Source organism: Strix uralensis, chromosome 11 (assembly GCF_047716275.1).
Source record: "Strix uralensis isolate ZFMK-TIS-50842 chromosome 11, bStrUra1, whole genome shotgun sequence".
Taxonomy (NCBI): Eukaryota; Metazoa; Chordata; class Aves; order Strigiformes; family Strigidae; genus Strix; species Strix uralensis.
The window spans coordinates 22,280,770-22,293,944 of record NC_133982.1 but is presented as its reverse complement, the minus strand read 5'-3'; the positions used below and the strand labels follow the sequence as shown (position 1 = coordinate 22,293,944).

General features: G+C 37.3%; 1 protein-coding gene across 4 annotated transcripts in view; it reads left to right on the top strand.

The window, feature by feature from the left end:
- The window catches only part of SLC12A1 (solute carrier family 12 member 1), a 52,093-nt gene that overhangs the window by 3,491 nt on the left and 35,427 nt on the right, over positions 1–13,175 (top strand). For 2 of the 4 annotated variants that reach the window (XM_074880785.1, XM_074880784.1), the window contains exons 2-7: positions 281–881; positions 6,051–6,185; positions 6,396–6,471; positions 11,102–11,197; positions 11,821–11,916; positions 12,595–12,734. In XM_074880785.1, coding sequence (XP_074736886.1) covers positions 471–881; positions 6,051–6,185; positions 6,396–6,471; positions 11,102–11,197; positions 11,821–11,916; positions 12,595–12,734 — 954 coding nt within the window. In that variant the 5' untranslated portion in view covers positions 281–470. The remainder of the gene's footprint in view (positions 1–280; positions 882–6,050; positions 6,186–6,395; positions 6,472–11,101; positions 11,198–11,820; positions 11,917–12,594; positions 12,735–13,175) is intronic. The other 2 variants (XM_074880787.1, XM_074880788.1) reach the window with 2 other exon arrangements.

Genomic DNA, 13,175 nt, shown 5'->3' with positions numbered 1-13,175 from the left:
CAGATTGAAACTAGAGGAGTTCTTGGCCCGTTTACAGCTTAGGCCTTTATGTCCTTTGGAGCCTGTAACAAACTACTGCTAGTTTAGTTAAGGGGTCGAGTGCATCTGTCACAGATGGAAACATCCCCACAAACCCAGTCTTTGACTCAACTAATTTTTAACTCAACTAGCCATAGGATGACAGTCTCATGGATATTTGGTGAGGCAGGGGAGAGCTTATGTTGGAAAATTTATCTAACTGTGCAAGCTAATAGAAATGTTTTATTTATATTTTTTACAGCAGAAACACAGCAGACAACATTAGGAAGACTACTTAGAGATTTCAAGAGAAATTTCTCAGAACTTTGTTATTCGAAGAGCAAAGACTTCATATGCAACAGTGCTGAGCCCTTTGCTGTAGCTGCAACTAACTAGCTGCAGCCACAGAAGAGTAAACGGATCAGTGACCTAAGTCTATTGCATCCTTGAAGATGTCAATAAATAATTCGCCAAATGTATTCTTGGATCCAAATGCAAATCGGTTTCAAGTTAACATAATTAATGAAAGCCATGACAACAATGAAACATCCCAAGAGGATGTGGGCTCGGAACCACCACATTATGAAGAAACATCTTTTACTGACGAAGCACATAACAGACTGAGAATCAGTTACAGACCAGGAAAAAGAGAATTATATGACAATTTCCTTCAAAATGGGGAGAAAACAGAAGCTAGTTTACATCCCTATGATACTCACACTAAAATGTATTATCTACAGACTTTTGGCCATAACACAGTGGATCCAGTTCCCAAAATTGATTATTATAGAAACACTGGCAGCGTCAGTGGGAATAAGCTCAGCAGACCAAGCTTATTAGAAATTCATGAACAACTGGCAAAGGTAAGTGGAAAGGAAAGATACAAATTTTCTCTATTCCATTTCCAGGCTGTTAATTCTGTTTATTAATATGAGAAAGTCCTTAAATTCATGGACCTTACCCAAGAGAAAAAGTACAAGTAATCACCTACCATATTTCCTTTGGTAGCTGCAATATGTTTTCTGCCATGTACCCTGCTCAAAGCAAAGATTTTTATTAAAAGGTGATAGTAATGTACTTGATTAGGCAGAAAAACATAGCTTAATCTTGTCTAAAAGTATAGAACTACTGAATCTCTTCTGTTTCACTTAAGAGTTAGGATGGCAGATGATGAATATCAATTAATAATTTAACCAAGCTACACAATTCACACTTATTCTAAGCTTGAATTTAACATCAATGCATAACTAAGTTTCACACATTCCTCTGCTGTATTCATTAGCATATATCTATCTACAAGTATTGTACAAAACGTTATGTGCAATAAATGCAATTTTAACTAATCAGAAATCCAAAGCACTACATGTTTATTGCTCTAACAAACCATTCAAACAGCAAGAAAGAATCCAGAACAAGGGTGCTGAGGGCTGTTTCTCCTCTCCCCTTCTGAGTGGAGCTACTTTTGGTGAACACAATGTAGGAGTTTACTATTGATGCATATGACCAATAGATTTATGTAAAAAACTTCCCCTTAGCAGACCCTTCCTATATGCTCCATTTTTTTTCCCACATACACACTACAGTAAATGAATAATGAAATACCAAAACATGCCCTTTATCGTGATAATCCTTGCTTTTGTCACCCCCTATGGCTACTCACCAGAAGAATATACATTAGTTGGGTATAATCCTTTGGGGTTTGCATGTTCAAAACTTCCACAGATTGTGGAATCTGTCCTTAGGAGATGTCAAGACCTTGGTAGTATTAAGTCGGAAATACCAAATTTTCACTAATTTCCGTGTTACTGCCTCATATAGATCGGTAGGTGAATTTTGCTTTCTATTCACCTATCTAGATCTTTTAAGGCTTGATTTCCCCATGTGGAAGAATCACCTTCATGCAAAATAGATAGCATGGAAAGCCGTAATGACAACGTCCAGGGTCAAGAACAACTAGATTAAGCACTTTGAAACAGTTAACTATTAAAAAACCTATTGCAAAACAGTGGAATAATATGATACACTCTGACTTGGGTAAAATTAGACTCTTCCCCCTTAAGCAACAATACCAAGTTCTCTGTAAAAAGCAGATGAGAGATACATGATACACCTACTTACAGAATTAAAATCAAACCTTTTTTGAAGTTCTTAATTGTGCACTTGTCAGGGCAGGGCTGGAAGGAGAGAGATCACCTCTATAGTCAAACTCAGACTAAAAATGCCAATACGCAGCAAAAACCCCAATCCTTTTTCTGTGTTGGGCAAAAGTGAAATGATAAGTCTCCAGAGAAAACATGCTCTCTTCACCATTCCACTCAGTTTTACATACTTCTAAGGTCTGAATAGTTTGAACAAGCATCTGATTTTTGGATCCTGGTCGAGATCTTGTTCAAACTCCAGTTCTCTGAAGATTCATCTGTCCTAAGGAGGATTAAAATAAAGTAATGAAATCAAGCAAAAAAATAGCCATTAGGAAATTAGGACTTGATTCTTTAGGATCTTATTAGGACAGCTTCCTAGTTTTGGCCTGACTTATTTAAATTAAGGTCTCCACAGACCTGCATAAAATGGCTTACATAGAAAGGAGAAACAGGTTACCTGGGTCATCATTTATTTCCAAAAATGAATGCAAAGTGGATGTGAAAAGGGAAGAAAATGAATTTGGGATCCCTACTCATTTGCAGAGGTATAAGCTCCCACTGAAGTGACTAAACACATTTCCATGCCTAAAAGAAACTTCCTCTTATAGAAATAATTTACTTTGGTAGTGGCCAGAGAGGAGAATAGTGTTTTGGCTTTGAACATAATGCTGAATGAACATGTACTTAACGTTAGCATATTAGGGGATTTTCAGTTTAGACCATTACCAGAAAATTCAGGGTTTTTGCTGTTGCGTCTCTCAATGAGATGTTTATTTTAAACAAAATTAGATATATTTTCTTAGGGTTTTTTAAGGTTTTCACTTAGAGAAGATTAAAAAGAAGGCAGATTCCCTCCCAGAATAAAATGAAGAGAAAATTGCTTCACAGGTTGGAACTGTTAGGGAAGAGGAAAGAGAATCATCTAGCTTAGTCATTCCCAGACTTTCTCCAGTATCCAGTTTACAGAAGGATAATCTTATGCCTCTCAAAATAGGAAGGTGAATGTCAGAGGTAATGGGATTTTTGTTACACTGGCAACCCACTGTGCCCTTATGTGAGTTGTGGCCCTGGTCTGGGAGTCACTAACCACAGCACTGGAACAAATGACCCACTATTAGCATGGCTGGAGTCTATTCCTGGCTGTCCCATAGACTCACTTTGTGACCTTGGACAAATCACTTTGGTCAACAGAGCTTATTCTGAAGAATCAACAAACACGAGGTCACCAAATAGCAGATTAGTAGGGAAGGGAATTAAGATGGTATGAAAAGGCTGAGCTCCTATCAGGAGGCAAAAGCAGTATGTGCAGCTGGATGGGGTGCCTATCCACCAGCCCCAGCATGCAGCAGGCTCTCCAGCCACCACTAAGGAGGGGATGAAATGCCACACTGAGCGGATGGGTGTTAGATTAATAGCCCAAGATGCAGTTCTGGAGAAGATGCCTTATTCCTTTTTACTTTTACTCTAAAATCTGGGCTTATCACACCATACCCCAAGGCAATCCACCCCTCTCACCCCCAGCTTTTTTGAAACTCAAATTCTTGAAGACAATTGTCCCGTCAAAGCCCATTGCCAGATTCTGATAAGTGACATATGTTTGACTTCAGATTGCTGAACATCACATAAGCATTACCATTGTGCTTTGATGCTGGGCTTAACATCAGAAGATAAACATTAATATTTAATACACTTTTTAAATATGTAATTTTTCAAACGTCAGAATGTAAGCCAGGCTGAAAGGAACTTCAAATATCTAGTTCCCACACTGCTGGAGTCAAATGTGTGTCATCTTTTAGCAAGATGTGTCAGGTTTTGCACACATTAAGCCACAAATCGCCAATTAAATACCTAAAAAATAGTCTAAGTGCTATTTCACAGCTGATGGCTGGTGATAATTACTTGGGCTTAATATTTACCCTACATAAGAAATCATCTAACCTTTCTTCATCTTGGCTATTCTCCACACTTGTTACGGAGACTTGATGAGCTCATCATCTTTAGCCCCAGGAGAGACGAAGACTAAACTGTTCTGAAACAAGGAAAGGATTTAAAAAAAAACAAAAACAAAAAAACAGTTAACTTTTTATTTTGGTAGCTTTTAAAAATGTTCTGTCATTTTTATTTCACATCCTTAATGCATGAGTAGCACAGGTACAGCTGCTTGGTAAATAACCAATCATTCACTAAAGCACACCAATTTAAAATGCATTTATGGAAGGTTTAAGGCCATAATTTATGATAATGGCATAGAGAGCACAAATTAATTCAAAGTACATAGGAAACAACTTGTTTCAAGTACAAAGACTAAACTCTTTTATTTTTTTTGTCTTTGAAATTTTAACCACAGTAGCAAAAAGCCCTCATATTACTCTGCTAATCTTCCTTAACTCACTTGAATCATTTACTGTATTTTGAGCAAACACAGCTATTATTATTTTAGGGTAAGAATTGTCAAAATTATCAGAGTAACTCAGGAGCTCAAAGTCACAGGCTTTCAATAGATCTTGTACTCCCATTCCACTTAGGGCCAAAAGGGCCATAGGCATCAAATTTAATCCATGTCGAAATGTATTATCCAGTCACTTATTTCTCATTTGTGAGCACAATCCTGGATTTACTGTGTCAAAGGCATTCTACAACCTTGCATCACAGTGTCTCTAGAGCCCCCATCCATGGGGGGAGTCCAAACATTAGCATAAGCTTCATATACAGTTGATCTTTATGTCTGTTTTGGTTTTGTTTGTTGTTTTTTATTAAGTCCATGGACAAAACACATAAACAGCCTTGAACCTTAAGCAAGATGAAAAAACCTCATATGTTTCACAGAATCACAGATGTTTCCCCTCCTTGACCTGTTCAGTTAATCTGGAAATACCTTCATCCCCCTCCAAATCCTAAAAGCATCTTGATTCCTCTCCAGAAGTGACACATGCTCCTGACCCTGTGCCAGACTATGGCTAGGTACATGGTCCTTCCTGAAGGTCTTTGCAGAGGACCCAGACAATACATGGCAGTAGTTAACCTAATGCCAACTTCTCACAAAACCAGTCAGAACTTTGTGTAAAAAAAATTAAAAGAAACAAAGCAGCAATGACAATGAGTATAAGCTTCAGTACTGTAAATAATTCCTATTCAAGCCACAAGAAACATATCATGATGCTAAATTGCCTCAAAGATTCTGGGGCAGAAGAGTTTAAGAGATAAAATACAGAGTTATGTCTGTAACTGGATGTGAACAATCTAAAATTCTGGGCTATTTATTCTGGTTACACTACAAATATGGCAATTCCTAATCCTATCTACTATGGTTATATCAGAAGTGGCTAAACCACAGAAAGGATTATTCATTTACTGCATTATTTACTACATTTCACTGGCATTTCTCTGACTGTTTTCAAGAATATGCTGCCCATTTGCTGCTGCAATTATGTTTGTACTTTATCCAACAGAAAATACCAGAGTTCATCACATAACTTTGCCATGCAGCACTCAGCTAGGTCTCTCTTCACTAGTGAGCAATTATCCCTGTTTCTGCACTTAGCATTATTCATAAATTCTTGCAGCAGCATGTGGAGGCCAACCATGAGACCCTCATTATGTTAGATGCTCTACTAACATATCAACACAACATATATGTTGAATACAGTTTACAATAAAAACAATTTAGTATCAGATAATAATGTATTTACTCTGCTTAAGCGATTCTTTCATCTTTTCTCACTGTTAGCAAGCCCACCTGCTGATGCCTGGTGTGAGCAGAATATTGCAGTCTACTCCAGAGACAGTAAAACCTTATCTTCTTTGGAATTCCTTTATTCCATGTCTCTCTTATGCAGCCAGGTGTCCTCTGCTTAGCACAAAAATGTATTTGTTTTCTGTGTGATCCTTCAGAACATAGCCGTGAGCACCGGCTCAGTCGAGAGAGTGGCTAATGGAGAAAGCACCGCTGGAGACGAGACAGCAGTCAGCAAGGAAGAAGAAAACAAAACAGGATTTGTCAAGTTCGGATGGGTGAAGGGTGTGCTGGTGAGAAACTTATCTGCATTTCTAAAAAAACCAAAAGAAAGTAAACTTTAAGATTAGTTCTAAAACACTAAGGTCTTTTAAGAAGAGAGGGAGGTGGACTTGAGGGATGTTTGGGGTGCTTTTTAAAAGCCTGCAATGCACACTATCACCCTTCTGGTTGTTACTACTTTCACGATTGCACTAATGCAGTATTTTTTGTTTAAAACCTAGGTAAGATGTATGCTTAATATTTGGGGTGTGATGCTTTTTATTCGACTTTCCTGGATTGTAGGTCAAGCAGGAATTGGTATGTATCTTGTTTAAAATCATTTTCAACAGTGAAAGGGATAAAGAGGATAAACTATACATGATCATGATTAATATATAATCTGAGATGTGCATTTGCATGTTGAACTAAATAATGTTTTCAAATGCTTGCCAGGGTAAAAAATGTTAATCCTCCAAACTATTGGAATTTTCCAGACTCACAGCCAAATTACTGCTTAGAGGCATAGATCTGTTAACTATGCATATGATCATCACATTTGAGTATTTCTAAGCTTTAGTGAAATTTGTATTTAGATCCTGTAACAGATGTAAACTTCATGACTCGGGCCAAATTCTAATATGTGCATACAGAGTTAACCTTTAAGAGTTCACACATTGCTTATCTGTGAATCCCAAACCTTGTCATCTACATATTAAAAACAACACTTCTTCACACTTCTCTGCAAAGATGAAAACAGAACTGGAAGGAGGTCTCATCTCATCAGGATTTTGTTATTTTTAACTATAGCACAGCACTAGATACTAGTGTACTATGAAACACTAAGTTTTAAAAACTCAGCTACAGCTTTCATATACACTAACTAAGTACGCTTCATTGTATGCTGTATCTTTGCTTCTTCATTGTGCAATTTAATCAATCCAAATCCCAGATCCCAGTCTCTGGGAGACTGGGCCCCGAGGCCTCCATCTAGCATGTTGTTGAGTGTTCAGTGAAACTGGTGAGAGAGGAAAGTGCTCACAAGACTGCAAGAGTCCAGCAACTAGAAGTGCAGCTCATTAAGGTGCAATGTATCAGTAGTTGTGTGGTACCACTTCCTTTTTAGAGTTGCTGCTTTTGGAAGCACAGAAATGTGAACTGCAATGGCAGCGTCACTCTGTGTTACATGATCATACAGTCTAGAATAATTGGGCCCTAATCTTTGACTGGTACCCAGATGTCATAAAAAACAGCAATCCAAAAGGTGGATGGCAAGTATTACAGTTTGGATTCCAACAGAATGGAAATATTAAGTCGTCACGAGCTGGAGTCTGAACTCTGGCCTCAGGGTGTCAATTCTCCTGGTCTTGGATAAAACTCAGTGGTCAAATTCAGATTTAATATAAATATCATTCACTTCCTTATTAATGGAAGTGAAATGAAACACTGAATCGAAACATCTTCAAAATTTTGCACGATCGAAGTCTCATTTCCAACAAAATACAGCAACTCCACAGAAGTTTCACTTGAGCAAGACTCAGCTTTTTAAAAAAAGAGAAGCAAATTCAATGCTTATTAAGAAAAAAATCTAGCCGCAAACTTATAGAGACACAAATAGAGGGGAAAAAACACCCCAAACAAACAAAAACCAAACAATAAAAGATCCAGAACTAAGCGGAAGAACTTTACTACTTTTGCAGTGCTCCATGCGTGGCTCTAGCACTGTGCCTGACAAAGGGGTGCTTGCTGATTTTATGATGCATACCAAATGAGAGCGTACAGCCCAGGGCACTCATAAGTATATGCCTTGCCATGAAAATTCTGCATCTTAATATTGCCAAGACTTTGCTCTGGGGTTTCATGCAAAATTAGTTTTTAAGGGCAGTTTAGTAACTTATTGAGATCATCAAGAAGTATTACTTTGTTTTGAGGTGTGAGAATAGCCATGGGCAAGAGTAATTCATTTTAGAACAACTTACTTAGCAGCCATATGCCTGGTTTTCAATCTAAACTTTAATCAGATTTTAACATTAATTTGCACCAACATCAGTTACAGCCTTTCTGCTTTCACATTTAATTTTACCATTTTAATTCATTGATAAGCAGTCTCTCCTTTCTGATGGTTTATTGCTCTGCTGTTGCTTTTTAAAATTGCATGCCTTACGTAAGGAGGTTAGTTTTACTTCTGAAAATGAGACATCAAATTCCATTTGAATAATTTCTCAATGCATTTTCTGAATGTCTTATAAGCAATGAGCTTTAAGTCCCTAGCCAAGCTGCTTAAGGAGAACAGCGATGGAAGCTCATCATCACCAAGGCTCAGGGATTTCACTGGGTACTGCTACTAACATGGAAATTAAATGAGTCAGTTAAACCACCATCTGGGCACCATTTATATCCCCATCATTAGAGGGCCAAAGAGAGAAAACCCAATTATTTCCATATCCTGATAGGCTGTCTTGGGCAAAAGCTCTTACAGGGTAAAAAAATAATGTTCCAACAAGGTTCTCTGTTTATCATCAGCTGGGAAAAAAGGGACAGTATGGTCCTGACAAGGTTACAGGTCCAAAACTAATCTGGTGTTTCCACCTAACATATGGGGACTCTCCAAAGTCTGTATTTGTACCTATACATGGACTGGTTAGCCAAAGGCAGGGAAAAACACCAAGTTTATGTTAACTGAAAATCTGCCTCTGAATATTGCAATTATGTTACCTTATGTTACATTACAGTGATGTTTTGGTTGAGTCACTTTATTTTATGCACTTTAATTCTTAAATGTTAAAATATTTTTTTAAATTAGCATTAAAGCCTTCCCCAAGCAGTTAGTACTCATCAAATTACCAAAATATCTGACCCTATTTATCATATACATGTTAACAACATGAATCGCAAAATGCAAGAGAAAATCCTTGAAAATTACTCCTTAGCATGTACATGCACTTACCAAATAATTTTAAAACTACTTTAAGAATAATGTATCTAATTTATTCAATTTAAGAGTTAACAGCTGATTAAAAGTCACATTCAGCCACTTCTCAGGCACAAAATTTGCATGGTTTGACAATATCCTTCTATGTAACGGTGGCTGACTAAAAGGAATGACCATTTGGATTTTTTTTATACAGACCTGCGTACAAAATAGGTGCGTGACTAGCAAGAGTTCAGAAATCAATAGGATAAACATGATTTATTAGAGGTTCAAATCACTTCAAATCCTACACTATGTTATATATCATTTCTGTCTCACACATTATATTGCTTTATCTTAAAGGATTGTGATACCATGGCTATAATTTAATCAGCAAAGAACATTAATTCAGGGATTGGATGTCTATAACCATCCAGTACGAACTGAACTCAGGAATCTGATCTGGAAGCCAGAAGGTAGAAATACAGCAGATAAGTCAATATGTTTGTAGTACTTCTAGCTGGATGTCAGTTGTAGGATCCAAGTTTCAATTTGGACAAGCCCTGGTCAATAAATATTGCTACAAGCAATGTATAATCTTCAGTTCCACACTGAAGACGTAGGTACCTTAGGGAAACAAGAGAGCTATTGCATAAGCGTTAGCAAGTTCAGGTAAAACTAAGAACTGATTCCATGTTTGGCACAAAATTGTAATCGTTCCTTTTTTTTTTTTTTTTCCCCATTTTTTTCCTCTCTTCTCATAGCTAGAAATGGGAATAGAAGCAATAATGTTGAGAGAAAAATGTCATATTATTTCTTCACCTGACTTGAAACAAGATAGTATTCTGGAACTACAAAGCCAAACTCTTCTTGGTAGTGCCAGAAAATAGAAGAGAAGCAATGGCTGCAATTGTAGCTTGGGAGGTCCAGTTTGTACACAAATGAAAACTTTTTCACTGGGCAGGTAGTCTAGCCCTGGAACATGTAGTCCAAAGAGGCAGTGGTATCTTTGTCCATGGAGGTTTTCAAGACCCAGCTAACCAAAGCCATCACTGATTTAATCCTGTGTTGGCAATAGTTCTGCTATGACTGGGAGGCTGAGCTACAGACCTTCAGAAGTCCCTTCCAACAAATGTTTCTATGATTCCAAATCATACTAAGCACCTCCTACTCATATAGTTTCTAGTTTCTAGCACAGTTTCACAGTGTTAACAGAAACCTTACCATATAGCCAAAGACTGGAAACATACCCAGATTTCAGAGTCTTACTCAAACTGAAACCCAGCTCACCTATAACTAATCACCTATCACTGATCTTCAGATGTTTGATTATTTCTGCTTAATTTCTGTTCAGCTAAAAAGAGAAAGAAAGACTCTAAGTTCTCCAAGATTATACATTACAGGTCACGTTTTAAAGTAAATGGCATCTAAAAAGCAGTATTTCCATTTTCAAATGTTTGTCTTGTGTTAGAGTAAAACTACTTTTTGCAGGGAGAGAGGGAGATGAGGAGAGAGTGGGGAAGTGCAGCACTTGATAGCTTGGCAAGTAGGGATATAGAAGGTTTGCACTCAGGTCTTGTCTCTCTACCTGATAGACTCTTTGTCCTGGTGCACTATGAAACTATACAGTCAGTCCTCCTCTGATTCAATATTTAATTAACTGATGAAAGACAGCAGCATTCTCACAGGAGCTCTGGTTAATGTGTCGATCACTTAAACAGCCAGGATGTATATTAAAGGCAGATATGAGCATCCATGCCAAGGGACACTTGTTTGCTCATTTCCTCCAGCCTTTGAAAATCATGAGAACTTCTGGCTAGGGTATTCCTATCAGAAAGAATCACTGCTCGAAGACTGATGGGAATAATTTACTACTGTGACATGGACTCCTTGGAAATGTTCTGCAAACTGCGAGTGGTCAACAAACCATCTTTTCAGTTTATTGCTCTGACTCTGGCCTGAAAATTCAATTTAAAGAGAGAATGATTTGTAGGAATCATGGAACATGAGTAAAATATTTTATCTTCTTATTACTGACAGGTCTTGGAGCAATCATAATTCTTCTCGCCACGATGGTAACCTCAATTACTGGGTTGTCAACTTCTGCAATAGCAACTAATGGGTTTGTCCGTGGAGGTAAAAATCTTAGGGTTACTAATGCGTTCAAGCCCAAAAAGGTCTTTGTGTATTATTTTCATATGAGACAAACCAGAGGGATGATAAACCAAATGGTACATCTAAAGGAACTGGAAGGTAACAATTCTAGCCACCTCTAATCACAATTTATGGCATGCTTGAGTTGTCATTTTTAATAAATCCCAGATTTCAGTTCAGTCTGTGAAGTACATTTCAGATGTTCCTGCCTATGGCTGAGGAGGGATGCTTCCGGCTATTCATGGAGTTCTGTTACCTTTCAGCAGTTCTTTCTTATTCAGAGCATTCCAGGTTGGACATCCTTGGACACAGAAAGCATGAGGCATCTCTTCTTCTCATTTTAAAGACTGATGCAGATCAGTGGATCTATTCAATTTATAAAACTCTTTACATTTCAGCCACTCTTTGGAAGATGAGTAAATAATTTTGCCGGAAAAGTGCATGTCAGGTATTTTATGAAACAAAGTTTTAGTGCATTTCAGAGCCTTAAAGTTATAACTGGTCTGGTCTAACCTCTGTGGAAAATGGCAAGGTCTTACTACATCATTTAAGCAGAACAGGTATTTGAATACACTTGAATATACTTTCTTTTTCGGATCTTTCAGGTCTTGGAATCATAGTTATTGGTCTGAGTGTAGTAGTAACAACATTAACAGGTGTCTCCATGTCTGCCATTTGCACTAATGGAGTAGTAAGAGGAGGTAAGTGAATATGATCTCATGAAAAATACGAAAATCTACAATTCGGATTAGAAAAAAAAAATGGAATTGAGAGAACTGTGTTATAAGCAAAGCATTAATAAATATAAATAAGTTTGGAGTGATCTCTCTCAATGGATCAACAGTAAATTAAAATGTATATCATCTTAAACACTTCCTGACAATAAATATTAAGTGCCAGCGAGATGAGATTAAAGAATTAACTGACAAAGTAATATGCTCCATTTATCGTGATATGCAAAAAAGATTAAAGATTCACTACATCACTATGCAGGAGCTTTAACAACATACCACAGAATATGATCTTTCATGCTAACATTGGGATAGATTCGAGTATGTTAGAACCTGTCTGGAATTGAGGTTCTCTCTGCTCTGTGTTACTATATTATGTATCATGAAAAATTATTTGAAGGTTCAGTTTTGCATGCTATTATGCACTAAAAAGATTCCTGAAATAAAAAGGCATACAGAAGAGTCTGAAGGCAGAACCAGCACAAAGCACATTCATTTTTTTATCAGTGTCCTTTATTAATATAGGGCACATATTGATTATATTTGTTAGGCTAAAAGCAGAGATTTCTGTGGTATTATTTATGTGAGAAAAATGAGCAAAACCTGAGCATTTAGTTGTGCTGAAATAACAATAATTTCTGTCTGCAGGTGGAGCATACTATCTTATCTCAAGAAGTCTAGGCCCAGAGTTTGGTGGATCTATAGGACTTATCTTTGCTTTTGCAAATGCAGTGGCAGTTGCTATGTACGTAGTTGGATTTGCTGAAACAGTTGTAGAACTTCTTAAGGTAAATGTAGATATTTCATGTATATGATAAAATTGGTTTGGCTTTTTTGTTTTGTGGGGCTTTTTTTTGTTGTTTTGGTTTGGGCATTTCTTGTCTGTTTGCTTGTTTTATATAATATATTTGTTTAAGTGGAGATTCTTTTTAGCTGAGGCTTGAGGGACACTTTTAGCAGGGAAGAAGCTGTCCGTCTAAACATGCCATAGAGTGCCTCTCCATTATTTCTACCTTATGAATATATTTCATACATTTCTCAACAAGAATTTCAAAATCAGAAAAGGAACAGACATCTAATTAGACAGCCAAATAACCCCAACTGCAAAAAGCCAGCTGGAACATGGAATACAAACACTTGGTGTCACAAATCTCTGAAACTTTGACAGCTCACTGCTTTCTATTTCACCTTGTTACCTGATCCCACCAGTCGGGCAGAGAAAGACTGGC